At 39.4% G+C, this 21,606-nt stretch overlaps 1 protein-coding gene and 1 pseudogene across 1 annotated transcript; one reads left to right on the forward strand and one right to left on the reverse strand.

Annotated features, from left to right (window-relative positions):
• LOC122337841 overlaps positions 1 to 21,606 on the reverse strand; it is a 131,022-nt pseudogene that overhangs the window by 92,799 nt on the left and 16,617 nt on the right.
• On the forward strand, positions 670 to 14,641 carry LOC122337825 (serine/threonine-protein kinase TAO2-like). Its single transcript, XM_043233803.1, is given in 25 exon segments — positions 670 to 1,125; positions 5,806 to 5,946; positions 6,028 to 6,099; positions 6,201 to 6,302; positions 6,378 to 6,423; positions 6,654 to 6,750; positions 6,871 to 6,984; positions 7,384 to 7,475; positions 7,888 to 7,981; positions 8,701 to 8,782; positions 9,576 to 9,743; positions 9,879 to 10,085; positions 10,170 to 10,298; positions 10,400 to 10,636; positions 10,910 to 11,038; positions 11,215 to 11,397; positions 11,400 to 11,420; positions 11,540 to 11,779; positions 12,158 to 12,370; positions 12,813 to 12,995; positions 13,384 to 13,519; positions 13,522 to 13,559; positions 13,562 to 13,661; positions 13,992 to 14,223; positions 14,225 to 14,641. Coding segments are annotated over 24 exon segments (3,099 nt in total). The 5' UTR covers positions 670 to 1,125; positions 5,806 to 5,814; the 3' UTR covers positions 14,277 to 14,641.

The following is a 21,606-nucleotide window of genomic DNA, read 5'->3' on the forward strand; positions in this document are numbered from 1 at the left end:
AAATTAATCAACATTTAAAATTGACTTTCTTACATACTGAATAATAACATTATTGACTTTTGTAGAGCTGCTTTACATTAATTCAGATTTACATTAATCAGTTTAAGAATATTTAAATACTATTTATATTCAAGTAACTGATTAATTTAACAGCATTTATACTGTTTTTGACCTGTTTATTGATGTGAAGTATCTTTGAATCAACCTGCGTTTTATTAATTATAAATAAATGCAAATTGATTCGTGTTTTTGCTCTTGCGATTACTGTAATGGATTCTAATGGATATATTTTTCTTAATTGATAAACACTATAAAATAAAATAAAAATAATTGCAAATGGTATTTATCACTTGGTATAAGGCAAAGGCAACGTGCTAAAATCTTGCTATTTAGGGCTTTCTGCATCAAAAAGTACTTTAAAAACGGCATGGCTCAGTAAACAAGCTGACATGTAACACAAAAAAGTGTAGCTATAAACACACCTCTTCTGTTTAAAAGACCAGTCTGTTTATTATAGCAGTGTTATAATCTAAACTTATGTATGTACAACATATCATTTTATGTTAGTTTATTATCGGAAAAAAATCCTTTGTCCTTATCAAGATGGCAGACACCCAACGCCACTTTTCACCGGAAATACATGGCAAATAATTTTGACCTTCCTTCCGGTTGGCTCCCGCCCCACGTAGCCATTTTGCGTTTCCTGGACAAAAAAGGGGGTTAGGTAGAAAGACAATCAGACACATAATAAAATTAGTCTTCAAATCATACCGAGAATCAAAAGTGCGGATGTAACTGTGCAATATGATAGGCGCGGGAGCGGGCGAGCAGGTACACCAGCCGCGGCCCGTATTCAAAGAGGAAACCTCTGGCTAGCTGGCTAACGAACCGTTAGCGAAAGAGTGAGATAAAGACTTCATAGACACTAAAGTGCTGTACGGCGTTCATAGTTATCTTATTAAACTCTTGAGCACGCTAGAAGGCGGACGTTGGTAGGAATATGGACCGTGTGTTGATTTGAAGCGTCACAGCGGACAAAAACAGCAAACGCCACGGTTATTTGCGGAGGACGCCGGATAACCGTTTATTCACGGGGGATAAAGAACAGGATCGCGGCACGCCACGGTAAGACAGTCTGTTTTACTTCAACACTTGATTTTATTACACAATGGCGATTGCGGGGCATTTATAGCTGCACAGGATTCAGGCTTTCGTTGTTGACTGACGCTCATCTTGAGCCTGTCATGAACTAGCCGGACATCTTCTCTCATCGCAGCATAAGCAGGGGATTGTACTAAAATCACAACTGTTACACGTTAAGGCAGTGCACGTGTCGCAAAACCTAGTGAGCGTCGGACACGATGTTTTTTGTCTCTTAAAAAACTCCAAAATTCAGTTTTGAGACAAAGCCGGCGCGTTTCTCTATTGTTTAGTTTCCCTTTTACAGCAGAACACCGGAAACTGATTCTGCCCCCATCCCTAATTAGCATTTATACAATAGTATGCAAATCTTCGCACTTTTTTAAAGCTCTTGACAATCCATTCAGCCCAGAGGCCAACAAAAGTGCTGCACACCACACAAAGTCCACAGGAAAGGTTTTAGTGGCGTGAAAGGTGTGCTTCAACTACACAAACACATTATAGACTTAAGTGCACTCAGTGGATGGAGGAACATTACTGGGCACCATTTAAGTACAATAATAGTGCATCAGGCTAAGTGTGATCAATACTTGATATTTATTGTGTAATGTTAGGAGACTGTCAAAGACCTCATCAATACTTTGTAAAGATGCACCTCTCTGTCTCGGTTGCTGCAAGTTTTAGATGACACACCCGGTTCCTGGAGCCTATGTGTGCGACTTGAAGATAAAAATGAGATGGGGTTTAATGGGTGTTTCGTCCAAAAATGAAAATGCTTTCATCGATTACTCACCCTAATCCAAGCCCATAAGAAGATGTAATGAAGATATGTTTTAATGAACCTGAGATATTTCACTTTAATTGAAAATCCATGCGACCTTCTGAGTCTACATCTTTGCTTTACATGATGAATAGATTTAATACATTGTTTAAATCGAAGTTTGGGTCAGAAGCCTCTCAGATTTTTTTTAATTAAATGTCTTCATTTTTGTCATTCAAAAATGAATGACCGGATCTGGAATGAAGTGAGGGCGAGTCAGCGATAGCAGAAATTTCATTTTTGAACGAACCGTCCCTTAATTATACAGATTTGGAGTATGACGTTTCAGAACTACTGTTCTTAAGAGTCGTATTATGGGTTTGGAGCTGTGGGTTTCCCCTTAAGATCTTACGTGAACCTCCTTTCTTTAAACAGGAAATGCGAAATAGGCTTCTCCATCCCATAGACCCCCACCACCCTGTAATCATGCTGTTTGAAGCAAAGGAAGTACTGGTGATCCACAGAGCTCAAATGACATGTGCTGCTCCTTGATGTATTTTCTAGTCTTCATTACAGCAACCAGAAATGACAAAAGTTTCCTATGCCACTAAAAGCTTTGAAACTCAAATGAACTTCCTTGGCTTTTGCTTTCTTTCTTGCCTCCCTCTGTGTGATTGAGTCACCCATCTGACTTATTGTGCAGGGGTGTCTGGTTGAAGTATTATATTCGATCCGAGTGTCTGTTCTGGAGCTGTTTTCTCAGCTGATCGTCCCAACATGTGTTCATTGGAAACGGCCATGTCTATGATAGGTCATCTGTGCTCCATTTAAAATAAGTTGGCATGAAATGAAAAATTACTTTCTGAATGCCTGTTATTGATCTTGTTGTGAACAACCGTGCATGTTACAGTTATTTAAACAGGCTTGACCTTGTAGTGTTTAAAATGTTATAACGCAACTTTCTAGTGAAATCTACAGGGTTCTCTCTGGTAGCGGATGTAGGACTTTTCTAACCAATCACATGCAAGTAGCTCAAAAACAGTTAATAGAACCCACCCTAAATTTGAGTTTTTCACTAATCTGTTGCACTCGAATGTCTAATTCAGTAATGTCAAAACATTTATAGCCAGTGGACATTATTTTCTTTCTTAATGCATGTTATTTCTGTTACGGTGTTGTCTTAGTAATGGATATAAGGTATAAGGAAACGACTCTCCTTTTTCTACTGATATCACAGATACCCATTTTTCAACCCCCTTCACTTCAGCCATCTGGCTCCATTGTCAGCTCCCAGTAGATCACATCAAGTCCCACCCTACTTTTCCCACTTTAATATTGTGTTTCATTCAGAAACCTGTCAGATTACAGAGCTAAAAATAGGTTTTGAACCGTCCATGTTGATTTTATGGGCCTCGCCCATCTCTTAAATCCAATATCTACGTGGTTTCTATTCATTTACATTTCTTTGAAAGGAAAGCTTCATGTCTAGACTCAGAATGACAGTCTATTGTTAAATCAGTTTAATATGCCAGATTGTGGTGTTTCATATTTTAATATTTGTGAGTTGATACAACAGCTCAGTGTTCATGGTTTTGTGAAATTTTATTTATTTTTTTTAACAGTTCTGCCACAGACTGAAGTCAGGACTGGTGGTACAGTGTAGAAAATGGTGTGCATTGGATTTGATTAGTGTTCTAAAAAAACCAGTAAAGCCAGTAAAGACATCAAGATAAGAGCAAAAGAATCTCAAAAATTGCAAGTCTCCACCTGTCTGATAAGCAAACTAATGTCTGAATGTCTTCGTAGTCTTCACGCTTGAGTGTGTTTCATTTCAGAGTTTAGATGCGCTGCTACTACCCAGCAAACATTTAGATCAGATTTCAGTATCGATCATCACCGGAGCATGGTCATCATGTGAATGGTTTCATCAGGTCAGGTTTCTGACACACATTTTCTATAAGTCATCTGAATATTTTTAATTTACCGGTTGCCATTTACTACAGTTTTTCTTATAGCTGTTTTTAAGAGTAACATTTAATAGGATTACAAAAGGATAATTATAGTAACAAAAAACATAAAGGAAACTGCATTGACATTGCTTTTATCAATCTACCAAATTCTTTAGCCTTGCAAATTGTTAATAACATGATTATTACCTTTTTTTTAACTCCCTCACAAACATTGTACTGAACCACTCAGCCTGAAGCCTGAATACATATTTAAGTTTCCACTGTGCATAATGTGTGAATTTATTATGCAAATGAGATCAGGATGTTCTTTACATTTGTTGAAGCGTGTGTACTGTATGGATTGTGTTTAAATGTAAATTAACCAGCTCTGTGACGTGTCGAACGATGGTCTACTTTTCTTTACAATATTTGCCAATATTCAGACAACATTCGCACGGTGCAAGCAAACAGCATTGGATGTGTTAACATGAAGAAGATGAAAAAGAAGGAACGACACATCTGATTTTGAATCATCCAACCAGGGCAGATTACTGCATCTTCATTATTAATGCGCAGCACCGAGTCTCACAACTTCTAAGTGGGTCACAGACTTCTGAGTCTTTTATGGTGTGCTGCAGATGCCAGATTGTGGCATACATGCCAAGCCAGAGAAGAGATGAGAGGACTTCACAGGTTTAGAGTGGCATTTTGATTATTTTTCATCCTTGGTTTCATTTCAGAATTTCTTTTTTAACCCAGCATTTTGATTTAAATGTTTTATTTCTTACTGAAGTCCAGTATATACCACACAATTTTTTGTCGTCCGTGTCACTATTTTCAGCAAGGAACATGTCAGACTGCACACTTTTACTTTCTTTAACAACGTGTGTGCCGTCATCGGTGGTGACATAAGCATAAGCAAGTAGTGGCTAGTAAACAGCATGTCTTGTCTTTTGAAAAGCTCAAAAAAATTAATAACACGACAGTGGACACATCTGGATTGTGTGAAGAGGCAAAAGTTTGACCTTTTTTCACTTTATCACCACAGTCTCTTGAGAAAACATTTAGAAATTCAGAAGTGTTATAGTTATAGTGGCACAAATTGAAAAATTCCACCTAACAGGACTCTCTTTTATTTCACTATGTGTGAAATGGAACCGCAGACATGATAGTGATTGTCATCCACTGTGTCACACTAAATGAGATCAAATAAAATAATTTAACCTTTACAATGTTACTGGGTCTTACAATGTTATGTTTATGCTCACTTGTGCTGCATTTATTTGATCAAAAATGCAGCATAATCGGTAATGCAGTAATACTGTGAAATATTCATTTTTGCAGCAAAAAAAAATTACATGAGTGATTGATTAATTGGTTGAGTAATCTGATAAAATAAAAAAATTGCAAATGTTGTTCCCCAAACAGTTGTACAGTGTACATTTTTGACACATAAATATATCTTGGCCGTTCTCTATTTGTGACTGGTGTCATTTTGTAAATTAACTTGTAAACAGCGACTCTGACTATGCTTTTGTTGCTCTTTTTTCAGTCTGATTTGATGTCACATGGTGTTCTGGGGGGGAAAAAAACTTAACATCTTCGACAAACCCATTGGTTAATTTTTGTACATTGATAAGCTGTTAAGTGACTTGCATGTCGGAACAGATGTTGTCTTCAAAGGCAGTATGTCCTTGATTCAAATCATTCATGCCGCAATCTACAGCCAATATCTTACTATTTAAACAATGTAGTTTCTAGTATCCTAAAGAAGATGGTGACTGGTGACTTTAAACTGGCTCTAATATTTAAACTTGCCTGTCATGATTACTTAAATTATTTATTAAATTCTCAATTAAAAAACATAATTGGCCGATAATGAGATTCAGATAAACACAATACAGTGTATTTGGCATACACAGTTACACATTCGTTCTCTATTTTTGTGCATCCCAGGAGCCAGTCATGCCTGCCAGTGTGCGTACTGGGACCCCAAAGGACTCAGAGGTGTCTGAACTCTTCTACAGGGATGATCCTGAGAAGCTCTTTACTGATCTCCGCGAGATCGGTCATGGCAGCTTCGGAGCCGTGTACTTTGTAAGCAAGCCACGCCGATATTTGTTTTTATTGCCGTTGATGTTTGTGTAAGAGCTCGGCATGACCGTATCTTTCTTTCAGGCTCATGATGTACGTTCCAACGAAGTGGTGGCCATCAAGAAGATGTCATTCAGTGGCAAGCAGTCTAACGAGGTCAGGATCAAAATACAGTTTGGACCTCCGCGGTACCAAGTCAGACTCTTTTAAAACTCGCAAATCACCCTTTTACTAATGCTTGGTGTGTTGGCCCTCAGAAATGGCAGGACATCATAAAGGAGGTGAAGTTCTTGCAGAAGCTCAGACACCCCAATACCATCGAATACAAAGGGTGCTACCTCAGAGAGCACACAGCATGGGTAAGCGCGTCCGCATATGTATGTGAGTGATGTGTTTGCGTGGCGTGTGCTAATGTTGTCTGTCTCTCCTGTTAGCTGGTGATGGAATACTGTCTAGGATCAGCCTCTGATCTTTTAGAGGGTGAGTAGTTCATGTTTACCGTTCCTCACGTCCTCCTTTCTTCACCAATAAATCTGTTATGCTCTCCCTCAGCCGCCCTGTCTGACGTTCAAGGTGTCTGTTTATATTTGCCGTGCTGTAGTTGTACCATCATCAGTTTGCATGTGCAGGTGTAAATATTGTAATCATCAGATTTCTAAGTTGTTACTTTCCCAGTGTGAAATATTTAGTCTCTTGTTTTTTTCCTACAGTGCATAAAAAGCCTCTGCAGGAGGTGGAAATAGCTGCTATTACCCACGGTGCACTTCAGGGCCTCGCCTACCTTCACTCTCATAACATGATACACAGGTGAGACCCTTCCTGCTCTCTGTTTTTATCTTTACATCAACTCGTTTTGTTGAAGCTTCTCAGCTTGTTGTCAGTAGATTTTTTTTCAGTGCATTTTTTTTTATCCTTTTCTTTTTCCAGAGATGTGAAGGCAGGTAATATTCTGCTAACTGAGCCAGGTCAGGTGAAGCTTGGAGATTTTGGCTCTGCCTCAATAGTTTCTCCTGCCAACTCTTTTGTGGGTACACCTTACTGGTAAGTTGTAAATGCAGTTGATAATTTGGTTGAAGGGTTCTATAATTTGATTTAGCTTGAAGTCATCTTATAATTTTAGTCTGGGTTTGTTCCCCTAAATGAAAGTAATTAATCGCAATGAATAAATTGCGCAATGGCAAAAAATAAGCTTCAAACATTTCATGGCCAAGGATAAAGTACATTACATTAAAATGATTGTAACAGTCATATTGATGGCCATAAATCTCGGTTTTAAACGGTCAATGTTTTGGCCATAATCTTTTGTCCATAAATGGGCTGCGTGAATTGCGAAGAGGTTGTGAATATTATAGTGTGTCTGTACAGTAGAATTAGATTTTATTTGTTTCAAAAGAGCAAAGACAGTCCTGTATAACATGATCTGTCCCCTCTCGTGTTTAGGATGGCCCCAGAAGTTATTCTAGCCATGGACGAGGGGCAGTATGACGGGAAGGTGGACGTCTGGTCTCTTGGCATCACCTGCATCGAACTAGGTTTGTGATGGTTTGAAAATGATCCGTGACGTCCCACCTCCCACTAACCTCTGAAACTTCAGGTCACGTCGAGCATTAAGAGGGTTTATTTAGGCCAGCGTGTTTCACTGCTTGTAGTCTGTGTTGTGTCTATGTCTTTTGCTAGGGAAAGGGATTTGGGTTTTAGTGTCTAAGCTGCTTTGGGTTGTAAGCTAACTTCTACTCTTTCTCTTGGTCTCACCCTCTCTTTCAGTCACCCTCAATCTTCCAGCATTTTCATTTATTCACTTGCACTTCTTAGTCTCTGTCATTTCACAGTGAATTCTGATTGCCCATCCTTCACTTCATCCTCCTCTGTGTGTGTGTGTGTGTGTGTGTGTGTGTGTGTGTGTGTTTGCATTGGCTTTATATTTCTATTTGTCTTTTTCTCTAGCTGAAAGGAAGCCACCCTTGTTCAATATGAATGCTATGAGTGCCTTATACCACATTGCGCAAAACGAAAGCCCTGTCCTGGCGTCAAACCACTGGTGAGAACTTTGGTCTAGATTTTTTTTGTTCTTTTCAATCTCTTATCTTAACTACTTGGTTTAGTCTTTTTCGTTTTATTTGTTTTTCTGTTTTGCAATTTGTGGATGAACTTCTGTTTTATTAGCTAAATGCATATATGAAAGTATGTGTATGTATATGTGTGTATATATATATGTATATGTATATGTGTGTGTGTGTGTGTAAAGAGAACTTAACTTAATACAGTTATTTATTGTCATATGATAATAAATCATCCATAATCAATATGTCCGTGCACTATGTACCTGTAATGAAAGGTAACATTCTTTTGAGGTGAGCTGTTTGTCTTTATTCCAGCTGCTTTCTCTCTGCTCAGACTCTTATATGCAATGCTTTTGACTGCTTTGAGGAGGAGAAACTGGTAGAGGTCATATACTGCCGCACATGAGGTTTTGCGGATTGTCTGTTTCAGTGGCTTTCTCTCTCATTCCTAATCCAGTCTAAAAGCAGCCGTCAGATGGGGAACATTTCTATTCACACTGTATATCACTGCAGTAAAACTGCTCAATTAGCTGTCTGGAAGCCCTTCATAATAAATTTCTAAATGGCTGGGCAGACAGTGCCCATTTGTTAATTGAAAATATGGTTGATATGGAATTATTGCAGCGTTATATTTTCTGTATGTCTGTCTTTTATGTGTGTTTAACTTATGCTTTCTTGCCCCCTCTCTTTATTGCAGGTCGGACTACTTCCGTAACTTTGTGGACTCTTGTCTTCAAAAGATCCCTCAGGACAGGCCTACCTCAGATGTGCTGCTCAATGTGAGTTTTGAACAGAATGAGACGCACACACTTTTTGACTCTTTTCACTCTTTGTATTTATTATTCATTTCATTCACAGAGTATTTTTTCTCTCCTCCTTGGAACTTTTGTTCTTGCTGTCATCATTACCTAATCGCCTTGTTTGAAATAATCACAGTTCTTATGCACTTTATATTACAGTACAATAACGAAAATTGGATGAAATGTCTTTTTACTCTTAGAGATTTCCTAACTCAAACATGTTTTGAATATGAAAAGGTTTTTGGCCGTTGGAGCTGTGCAAATTCAACCACTACTTCCTTGTCCATCAAAAGAGTGCTTATATCTCATCGGCATATTTTTAAGACCGCATGTAAAATTTAGAAGAATTTTGAAATAGTCAACACTACTGTATCACTCGGAGCATTGAGGTCAAGGATTTGTATAGTTTTTTTTTAATGACTTTTAGATTACCCAAGCTGCATTTGTTTAATCAAATTACAGTAAAACAAGCAATATTGTAAAAAGTTACAATTTAAAGTAACTGTTTTAAAAAATAAAAATTAATTGTAAAATCAGTTTTTCTGTAACCATTACTTCAGTGTCAAATGAGCTATCAGAAATCGTTTTGAAGCTCAATTAATATTTATCAGTAATGATTGTTTAATTAATATAAAATTCACAGTAATTACATTGAAATTTTTTTAAATGAAATTATAAGCAGCCCTCAGATAGGGAAAATTTCTATTCGTACTGTAAATATAAAGATTGTGTAACAAAGCTCTGTGGTTCACATCATGTTTTCCCTTCACAGCACCATTTCCTATGCCGAGAGCGCCCCCATTCTGTAGTGATGGATCTGATCACGCGCACCAAAGACGCTGTGCGAGAGCTGGACAACCTGCAGTACAGGAAGATGAAGAAGATCCTGTTTCAGGAAACTCACAACGGCCCCACACAGGAAGGAGGAGAGGAGGAAGAGGTACATCCAAAGGCTTGTCAAGCATTGTCTTTGGTCCTTCTGTTCAGTTCAGCCCAGTTTCTGCTCTTTTGTTATATTCTATACTGCAGAAAACAGGAAAAGAGCATGACATCTTTTTTTCTTTTTTTTTTTTAGGAAGCAGAGCAGTACCTCTTGCAAACGGGCACAGTGAACAGTATGGAGAGCTCTCAGTCTGTGCCCTCTATGTCCATCAGCGCCAGCTCCCAGAGCTCCTCAGTCAACAGCCTGGCCGATGGCTCTGATGACAGCGCTGAGATGGCCATGATGCAGGAGGGAGAGCAGACGGTCACGTCCAACAGCTCCATCATTCACCGCCCCACTGTATGTAATTTATGACATACAGCGCACAAGCTTCTGAAACAGTCTTTTCCTTGACTAATTCCTAATTGTGCATCTATCTGTTAGGCACGTGATAATATTTACGACGATCCATATCAGCCAGAGATGGAGTCTCCTCAGCAGCCGTCCTCGGCCGCTCGGAGGAGGGTGCACCGAAACAGAGACCATTTTGCCACTATCCGCACAGCCTCTCTTGTAAGCTTGTGACTGATCTGCCTCTCAGAGACCATTTCGTTTTTCATTATATCAGAAGTTAAGAAACATTCTTTTCTCCCTCTCCTTTTCGTTCTTTCCAGGTGACGCGTCAGATTCAGGAGCACGAACAGGGCTCAGCTTTGAGGGAGCAGATGTCCGGATACAAGCGCATGAGGAGGCAACACCAGAAACAGCTGCTGGCTCTGGAGAACAAACTCAAGTCTGAGATGGATGAGCATCAGCTCAGACTGGACAAAGAGCTGGAGACCCAGAGAAACAACTTTAGCAGTGAAGCCGACAAGTTGAGTAAGAAACATCAGGCCATCCTGGAAAAAGAGGTGAGAAATGAAAGAGAAAACAATACTTAATCTTTCACTATCCCTGCTTCTGTTATGTGGAAGAATGGGAATATCATATGCTTACAAAAACTACATTTATTTGATAAAAAATGCAGTAAAAATATTATTACAAAATCAAAAAAGCTTCTTACTACTTTTCATGGCTTCTTTGATGGAAATGTTTGGACTTTGATTGGTTTTCATTATTTCTGATAAGAAATGTTATAATTTTATATTTGTAACAAAGTATTTTTTTTTTTTTTTTTTTGAAAGATTAAAGCTGCACAGACAGAAGAGAAAAAATTTCAGCAGCACATTTTGAACCAGCAGAAGAAAGAACTCAACAGCCTGCTGGATTCCCAGAAACGCCAGTACAGGCAACGAAAGGAGCAGCTCAAGGAGGTGTGCTGTCAAAGAGTTAACTGTCCTTCTGTCTTCATGACTATAAATTCAGCGGAACTCTACTTGATGTAGCATTAAATAATAAAATGGTCAAACTCTTTGTACCATATACATCAATACCATTAATGATAAGTAACTTACTTTTGTCACTCTGAAATCCTGCACTATGGCAACAGGAGCTGAGCGAGAACCAATCCACACCGAAGCGAGAGAAGCAGGAATGGTTGGTGAGGCAGAAAGAGTGTCTGCAGCAGATTCAGGCTGAGGAAGAGGCTTCATTATTACGGCGACAGAGGCAGTATTATGAGTTGCAGTGCCGACAATATAAGAGAAAGATGCTTCTGGTGCAACACAATCTAGAGAGCAGGACCTGCTCAGAGAGGTTAGACAAACGCATCTATGAGCGCTTTTCCTTTTTTATATTATTTTTGTTTATTTATTTGCCTTCTACGTCACGTTTTTGTCTGTAATCTTTTGTTATGTCTTTATTTGTCCATGTAGGACTTAAATAAACGTCAGACTCAGAAGGATCTCGAGTGTGCTATGTTGTTGAGACATCACGAGTCCACTCAAGAGCTGGAGTTCAGGCAGCTGGGGTTGGTCCAGCGCACTCGGGCAGACCTGATCCGTACACAGCACCAGAGTGAACTGGCCAATCAGATGGAGTATAATAAGCGGCGTGAGCAGGAACTCCGTCAGAAACACGCTGTGGAGGTCCGCCAGCAACCCAAGAGCTTAAAGGTGAGAGGATTGGACTAAATTGAGAGTTGACTGCTTATGTTGAGGTTTAATTTAGAACGAATTACAAAATGGACAAGAACAGATTATTTTAAAGGTGATTAATAATTACTAGAACATTGCATTAAAGAGCATACATCATCCAAATTTAACTCTAATTCACCAAATGCATCCTGTTTTTTTCTAACTGGAATTGGAGCCTTCTGAATTCAGATTTTAGTGCTACACGCAAGTCTAACGTTTGTTTTTGTACAAAAACGTCTGCTTACCATCTAAATGACACCTTATCAAGCATGATGAATACACACCAGAGGAATAAAAGACATTTGTTTGCTTAAATGTCAGGTGTTCAAGCATGTTTCTTGCACTTTGTTCTTTCAGACGAAAGAGCTCCAGATCAAACGTCAGTTCCAAGACACCTGTAAGATTCAGACACGACAATACAAAGCCTTGCGCAACCACCTGCTGGAGACCACTCCCAAATCAGAACATAAGACTGTGCTGAAGAGACTCAAAGAGGAGCAAACACGTAAATTGGCCATCTTGGCCGAGCAGTACGACCATTCCATCAAAGACATGCTGTCCACACAGGCTGTGAGTAAGGCAAGGAGAGACCTTTAATGTTTTGTTTCCCTTTCAGTGGTGCACAATCACAGAATGATGTGCAAAAAAAACAGAATGAGTTAATTCCACATAAACCAGTCGAGAATTTATTTTTTTTTGCCCATATTCTCAAAAGGCTTTATGTAATACTACTTTAACAATAATATAGTTTAATATAAAAAGGCAGTAATCAAGTGCGTTTAGTAATGTTCACAATAATGTGAAGAGAAACAAAAACTGATGGCCATTAAAATTTTATTCATTTTCTTTCAAACAAATTAATTGTACAATTTTTTTTATTTTCGACATGAAATTTTCTGGACTGGTTTAGAGGTTTCGCCAATTAATCCACAGTTCCTGTACCACACTGGACCTAAATCTCTTGGTTGGCTGCTTCTCTACTGATGTCCTGCCTCTTTTGTTTACCCAACAGTTGCGATTGGATGAGACTCAGGAGGACGAGTACCGAGCGCTGCGCATGCAGCTGCAGCAGGAATTGGAGCTGCTGAATGCTTATCAGAGCAAAATAAAGATGCACACAGACACACAACATGAGAGAGAGGTCAAAGACCTGGAGCAGAGGGTGTCTATACGGAGAGCTCTCCTTGAGCAGAGGGTAGGAGAGAGAAATGGGTTTAATGTTCCTAAATGAATTGGTTATTGTGACCTTAAAGGGGTAGTGCACCAAAAAATGATCATTCTTTCGTCATTTACTCAGTGTTGTTCCAAATCTGTACAAATTAGTTTATTAAGTACATGATGACAGAATTTTCGTTTTGGGGTGAACTGTCTTTATATTACTTACACTATCACTAGCTTTTTTTCGTTCTCCTTCTAACCTAGGATGTATTAAATTGATGAAAATAACAATCATTTTATTTAATTTTATAATGTTACAAAAGAGTCCTGCAGATATGTCATGGTTTACGCAATATACAATACTATATTTTAAGCATAGACCACTTTTCTCACTCTTTTTGTCTTTGGTCACCCTTTGTCTTCAGATCGAGGAGGAGATGTTATCCCTGCAAAATGAGCGCTCTGAGCGAATCCGGGCTCTTCTGGAGCACCAAGCTCGAGAAATTGAGTCCTTCGATTCTGAAAGCATGCGCCTGGGCTTTAGTAACATGGCTTTGAGTGGCATCCTGCTGAGGCATACAATCAGGGTTACCCCAACCCTCCTCATCCGGACCCGGGGGCTGGCCGTCGCGTCCCGTGCCCCGCTCAGGCAGCCAGTGGAGCCACGGTGTCCAAAACTCAGTGGCACCGCCCTCTTGGCGAAGTCAAAACAGTACAGCCGGCTTCAGCCAAGTGGAGCAAATCTCCAGCCGAGAGAGATCGAGAGAGGGATTTAGACGCATGGGCGCCCGTGGGCTTTCCCAAGCTCTCGCTCCTCCGCTCGTCAGCATCGTCTTCGTCCTCACACCATCACCTGCGCTACATGCCGCAGCAGTACCACCACCAGAGCACACCACACCTGTACCGTGACAGCCGAGAGAGGGAGTGGGGAGGAGGCAGCGGAGGAGGAGGAAGTGGAGGCCACCACCACCACTCCTCTTCATCCTCCTCTCATGGCCACTCGCATCACATTTCGTCCCACGCCTCTTCCCAGTCCCTTGCTCTCCTCCTCCACCACCTCCTCCTCCGCCCATCTCCTTTTCCTCCTCTTCTCCTCCATCCTCCTCCTCCTCCTCTTCCTCTCAGAGTGGCTACGGAGGAAGGGGCGAGAGCTTGGCTGTGAGGGGCCCCAGCCTGATGGCTTTGAGAAACAGTCCAGGGCCACTTCGGAGAACAGCCTCGGGCGGAGGTGCCGGCGGGTCGGGCGCTGATGGAGGTTTGAGCCGGCACGCCAGTGACGTCGCACATCTCCAACGGATCCCACCTCTCCTACTCTTAGAAGATCAGGCAGGAAGTTCAGGTTTCGGGGAGAAAAGGCCTTCACGTAGCTCATTCGGGAGTCCAACTTGGAGGCGTAGTGGAGAAACAGTATTTAGATGGGCACACCTTTACTTAAAAGAAGATAGATCTCAGGGTTTTGGGATGCGGGAGGGCTCAGGGTTTAGATCAGGAACAGGAAATATGAGAGATGTACTGTAACAGGAGCAGCTATGCTGTTGAGTGTGTAGGAGGGAAGAGATGAAAATAACATAAGTGGTGCCAATACTGTAGATTGGGCTCATCCTCAGCCGGTTCATTTTAGTTTTATTTTTAAACCGTCAGACAGAACCATTGAATTCTGCTCTTTCATGTCCAGGGTTTTTTTTTTTTGCACGCACGTCAAAGGTTTAAGATTTAAACATTAAAAGGCTTTTTACAAGATACTATTTTATGCCTACTCCTGGATCATATTAAGCTGAATTCGTTTAGTGCAATTCAATTTATTTTTAAAGGAATAGTTTGCCAAAAATGATAAATCTGTCATTTATCTCATTCTCGTGTTGTTTCAAGCCCTTAATATTGTTTTTTTTAATAGAACACAAAATGGACCAAAAAAACACCACAGAAGACTTTTGTTCTGCATGCAGGGTTCTCTGAAGTTGTCCATCTGCTTTTTTTTTAGCAGACTTAAATTGAGGTCTGAAAATTCATCAGAAATGGTACTTTCACGCATCAATCTTTTTACAGAACCAAACATGCTCTCTTTCTTGGAGCTGTGAACTTGCGCTATGTGGAAAAGAGTTGCATTAAAGAGGTTTTTTTTTTATTTATTCACCTGCATGTCATCCAAAATTTTTGACTATTCTTTCTCTGGAACATAGAAAATGCGAAGTCATGGTAACCAAAACAAATCTTCTATTGTGTTCCACTGAAGAAAGCAGGTTTGAAATGACAGTGTTCATTTTTAGATGAACTCTCTTTTTGAGCCCTTTCTCTTGTTTTGCGGAAGAAAACGCAGCATACAGGTTTGAAATGACACGAGGGTGGGCGTGTACGATGGCAGAATTATTCATTGACTCTGTCTGATGAGTGTAACTTGATTTTGAGCCAGAGAATGAAAAGTCCTACTAATGTCAGTTTTATAGCTAACGGGAGGAGAGCGAACGAGTCGGATGCAATAGAAGGTGCTGTAGCATGTTTCAGGAGAAGAGGAGTAAACTGAGGAACAAAAAGGGGATTCAACTGATTGTGTAATTATGTAGATAGCACTAAAACCATACTAAAAGAACGTCTATCAGTGATGGCTTTTAAACTGTACATTTGTATTTGAGTCAAGGACAGGGGGCAGTTTTTTTTTCTTTTATATAATTTTTTGTATTCTGTATTTTTTTTTCTTTTCTTTTTTTTGATGCCACAAGTCATACTGCCATCTAGAGGCTCAGCTGACCTAAAGCAACTCCGCCCACTGTCCTTATAAGGGCAAGCTGCCATTTAAGTTGCAGTTGGTTTTAACTGGGCTGTAATTCAGTGTCTGTTTTTAGTGTAGGCGTGATAAACGTACTTTTAAAAAGAGATTGAACCTGGCTGGGTTAATAAGCCATTTCTTGACCGTGTAAATATGATGTACATGTCCAGAAGGAAAAAAAAAAAAAAAAAAAAAAGTTGGAGTTACAAGTTTCCGTGCATGAGACTGATGTACAGAGACCATTTGTATACAAACATACACAACAGACGTTTATATATGACTTTGAGTATATATGTGTATAATACATCACCTGTCAAAGGTTTGACGGCGAAAGTCGTAAGATTGTTTCCTGTTCAACACTTTTGATCTATATTGTACTTATACAACATGTGTATATACAAGCACTAACTCTTATATAGGGTAATAATAATTTTGCTATGTGAATTGGGAAGTGAGATGGAAAAAAAATAGAAACTGTCATTATTACACCTACTACTGCCGCTGTAATATTTGTGATGTACACTAATTTTTCTTTTTACAATATTTTTTTTTTTTAACAATGCTTACCACTAGGTGGGAAATGTTGGCAGTGTCACAGTAAATTTTAAGTCTCTGCGTTTTAGATTTAAAAAGAAACAAAAAACAAACAAAAAAAAACAACAAAAAGGACTACCTATCCCAGCATTCCTTGTTACATCTCAGGGTAGGAGTCTTTCGTGCAGTGCGTTGTCAGGAGAGTAGTATTTTAGAGCCAGTATTAAACTTGTACAGAACATTTTAAGAGATTTTAGCTGTATAGAACATTTCTAGACGACTGTAAAGTGTCTCGGAACACCCCCTTCGATCCAGCAGGTTTCGTTTCTGGAATGCATTGCTTTTTTGCTTTTTTTTTTTTTTTTGGGCGCATTTTAAATTGTATGCACAAAACGGACAAAAGGCATCACAAGCTGTTTACATCGACAACCAAAATCTCCAGCATACCCCTAAGAACGTGGTGAAAGGCGAAGCTCGGTTTTTTGCCAGTAACGGTGTGTTTTTTCCTTCGAGGAAAGGCGAAATCTTTTGTGCTCCCACACTGCCAGCTCTCTATAGACACCAGCGGTCACTCGGACTCTCCCTTCCCGGTACCTCACTCCCCTGTGCCTGGCCGATCACCTCTTACTCCGTTTTCAGTGTTCATTCCCAAACACCTTTACCTCCCAGCACCGCATTCCTTTATTTCTTTCTTTACTAACATCTATGGACAGAAGAGGGGAGGGGAGGGGAGGGGATCCGGCCCATCTGTAACTCTGGGCTACCATGTAATGCGTTTACAGCAACACATGCTGGATTCTTATTAGTGTATCCTCTCGAGGGGGTGTTTCGGTATCTGGTGGTAGGAAACTTGAGGTTATATGTACGAAATTGCTGTCTTCGTCCTGCAGTGTTGGAAGCGCTGGAGCTGCGGGTGTCTGGAAGAGCGCGTGTAGCCTGTGCCGAAGCGTATTGCAAAAAAACGGGATGTTCTGAAGAGGGCGCGAAGAGCTTGGTTGTTCAGGGAGCTCAGAAAAATAGGCCAAATTACGTTCAGGTGAAATGACTGCAGGAGAACTCTGTAACACACGGGCTATAGAACTTGTACAGAAAATGATTAACAAGTCATTAAAAAGGATTCAAAGAAGATTCTTGCTCTCCTGTGTGATTTGTCTGGATTAACGCACTTTTTGTATTTTCGGCTCCAGCCTGTTTTCTGAACGGTGTGAGTGTACACTGAAGGTGGGGGAAAGAAAAAGACGGTTTCCATAGAGACAGAGGCTGTGCTAAATGGGAATTACTGGTTGCTTACAAAAAGCACATGTTGGTTCTGGTGTAGGGCTATTTTTAGGACTAGTCACAAAATGATTCCATATATATTTATAGGATAGTTTGCGGTTACATTCTGTACATTTGTTTTACCCTGCAGTGTTCTTGTTTAAAGGGCATTACGATGTTGCTTTAACGATAGCTGAATAACGGATAAAAAGAGAAAGATAATTCTCAGGTTGGAACTAATTAAATTATTTTTAATTATTTTTCTCTTTTTAAGTGTATTACCTTAAACTTAGCCTAAACTTTGCATGGAGGTTTTTGTTAACTGTCTCAGTAAAAGAACTTATGCAAGGTTCCGTAACGTTTATGTTAATTTTTATTTTATAATCTTCCGAGAATGTTTTTTTTTTTTTTTTCATGCAAAACAGTAGGTACTAAAATCATTTTACATTGGATAAACAGCTTTTTTTTTTAATCATAAACTACATTTTGTAAAATCGAACCATTCCACTGACATTGTTAATAATCTTTTTATTATTCATATTTTGCACTGACGACCTGCATATTGTCCTTGACATACAAATATTTTTGCAATATAGAATTTTAACTTACTCGCCAGTAAAACCGTGTTAATTGACATTGCGCGCACAGATGATGCCTGGATGGATAGATGTGGAAGCGGTAAAAACAGTAAAATAGCTTACTGTGGTACAAATCTAAAAATAAAAACCCTTTACTTTACTGAATATGTATTGTAAAGTATCCAGTAAAACAACTAGTGGCTTCTAACGTCTTGTCTGAGACGCGCCCCGCGCTGTCACGGCGCTGTCAGTGACACCCAGCTGATCCGGGGTCAGCGTGGCGCGTGATGCGTCCGGTGACAGAGCGCCGAGCGCGTGCCAATTAAAGGGAGGACTCTCTGACGGCGTAAGCGCGCGCGGGAGGCGTGACGTCACGCGTCACGCACAGCGACGGTCCTCCAGCGGCAGACGGAGGAGCTCGAAGAGAAGCCAGAAACACGGAAAGCTACGAGGGGAGATTTCAGGCCGCTCCGTCTACACGCAAACGCTCGTTAGCATGGCCGAAGAAAAACATCTTCCTGTTCGTCCCCAATCTGATCGGTGAGTGTCAGCAGAGCGAGGTAACGTTCAGGAACGACCTGCGTACCTTTAACCGCCTCTCTGTCGCAGACGAGGCCCTTTTTCTTTTTAAAATGTGTGTTTAAAGATCACGAAGTGTGTTTGTGTAATAATTGTAGCCTACAGTTTTTAGAATTTGTGTTTGACAGCGGGTGTTTTGTTTCGTTTTTTTGTTTCGTTTTACTTCCTGCGGATGTCGATGCTTTAGCTGTCACTGTGATCCTCCACACTGGGCTCATACATCCACTGATCTATAATAGACCATATATATATACATACATAAGCATACATATATATATATATATATATAAGGTTATATATATATATATATATATACACATATATATACAGTTATATAGCATATATATGCTATATATATATATATACATACATACTTCAGAATAATTAAAGCTCATAAATTTATATTTACTTTTTGATTTAAGTTGAATGAATAATTTGTTACTACAATTATTCATTTCTCTTCAGTAATAATTACATTGCATTACTAGTTCTCTCGTTTTATTATCATATCCGCGGTTTTGTTATATTCTGTCACAAATTAAGAATTTGAATCATGGTTAGTTAGCAGTTCGTTTTATTTAAATCATCGTCATAAATTTGTTAGGTCGTTGTTATGTCTTCAATTGTCTCCCATCATTTTGCAATGTAGGGAAGGTATTATAATTGGGTCATTCTTACTTTAAAATAGAAACATTTTCACTACATGTTATGACAAATGAGTCTTGAAGTCTTGTATTCGAAGATATGTTCATGATTATCGTATTTTGTACATGTTATGCTTCAATTATTATCGTTGCAGGCTTGATCCATTGAATCTTCGTATGATATGTCGTAGTCAATCTGGTCTTCGGTATCTTCTGCCGATGCCTGTTACGATCTCCAGCATGGCAGTTGGCCTGCCGCTGTCCGCCGGAAGGCATCCAACAGCACTCCAGCAGGCAATGAAACACCGCTGACTGGGCAACAGGCATCGGTATGATACCAGGGCTAGGACAACGCAGTATATCTCTTTTGAGAGATTCAATGGGATTATGGAGCGCAACATTAATGGTTAAATATAATGGCCTAAATATATTTAATCATGAACATATTCTGAATACAAAGACTTCATAAATTTCATCGGTTACATACGAAGTAGGTGTCATGTAGTGAAATGTTTTTGTTTTAAAGTAGGAATTATTTGTTAATATGCTCTACGCATTTACTAAAATGATGGAAAATGAATTCTATATATAAACATTTTCTTAAATTGTAACGTATGATTTAAATAAAACAAGGCACTAGCTAAGAAGCTATGAGACCAAATTTCAATTTGTGACTAGATATGTCTTGAAACATTAGACAAATGGGCAGCTAAAATATGAACCACTTTAATGCAATGTGGTTATTTACTGAAAGAGGAAATAAGGAATATGCTGTGGTAAATAAATTCTTCATCTAACTAAATCAAAGAAATTAATTAGTAAAACATGAGAACTAATTGTCTAGTATGTATGTATATATATATATATATATATATATATATATATATATATGTATATATATGGTATATATATATATATATATATATATATATATATATATATATATATGCAAGTAGTATATATATATATGGTCTATTATAGATCAGTGATGTATGAGCCCAGTGTGGAGGATCACAGTGACAGCTAAAGCATCGACATCCGCAGGAAGTAAACGAAACAAAAAACGAAACAAAAACACCCGCTGTCAAACACAAATTTACTATAGGCTACAATTATTACACAAACACACTTCGTGATCTTTAAACACACATTTTAAAAGAAAAGGCCTCGTCTGCGACAGAGAGGCGGGTTAAAGGTACGCAGGTCGTTCCTGAACGTTACCTCCCGCTCTGCTGACACTCACCGATCAGATTGGGGACGAACAGGAAGATGTTTTCTTCAGCCATGCTAACGAGCGTTTTGCGTGTAGACGGAGCGGCCTGAAATCTCCCTCGTAGCTTTCCCGTGTTTCTATTTCCCTCTTCGAGCTCCTCCGTCTGCCGCTGGAGGACCGTCGCTGTGCGTGACGCGTGACGTCACGCCTCCCACCGCGCGCGCTACGCCGTCAGAGGAGTCTCCCCTTTGAGTTGGCACGCGCTCGGCGTCTCTGTCACCGGACGCATCACGCTGCCACGCTGACCCCGGATCAGCTGGTGTCACTGGACAGCGCGCCGTGACAGCGCGAGAACGCGTCTCAGGATAAGACGTTAGCAGCCACTGGAGTTGTTTTTTACTGGATACTTTAGCTAATACTTATTCAGTAAAGTAAAAGGGTTTTTATTTTTAGATTTGTACCACAGTAAGCTATTTTACCATTTTTACCACTTCCACATCTATCCATCCAGGCATCATCTGTACGCGCAATGTCAATTAACACGGGTTTTACTGGCGAGTAAGTTAAAATTCTATATTGCAAAAATATTTGTATGTCAAAGGACAATATGCCCAGGTCGTCAGTGCAAAAATATGAATAATAAAAAGATTATTAACAATGTCAGTGGAGATGGTTCGATTTTACAAAATGTAGTTTATGATTAAAAAAAAAGCTGTTTATCAATGTAAAATGATTTTAGTACCTACTGTTTTTTGCATGAAAAAAAAAAAAAAAAAAAAAAACATTCTCAGAAGATTATAAAATAAAAATTAACATAAAACGTTACGGAGACCTTGCATAAGTTCTTTTACTGAGACAGTTAACAAAAACCTCCATGCAAAAGTTTAGGGCTAAGTTTTAAGGCACACTTAAAAAAGAAAAATAATTAAAAATAATTTAATTAGTTCCAACACATAAATTATCTTTCTCTTTTTATCCGTTATTCAGCTATCGTTCAAAAGCAACATCAGCAATGCCCTTTAAACAAGAACACTGCAGGGTAAAACAAATGTACAGAATGTAATCATAAACTATCCTAT

The sequence above is a fragment of the Puntigrus tetrazona genome, chromosome 3 (assembly GCF_018831695.1).
Source record: "Puntigrus tetrazona isolate hp1 chromosome 3, ASM1883169v1, whole genome shotgun sequence".
Lineage (NCBI taxonomy): Eukaryota > Metazoa > Chordata > Actinopteri > Cypriniformes > Cyprinidae > Puntigrus > Puntigrus tetrazona.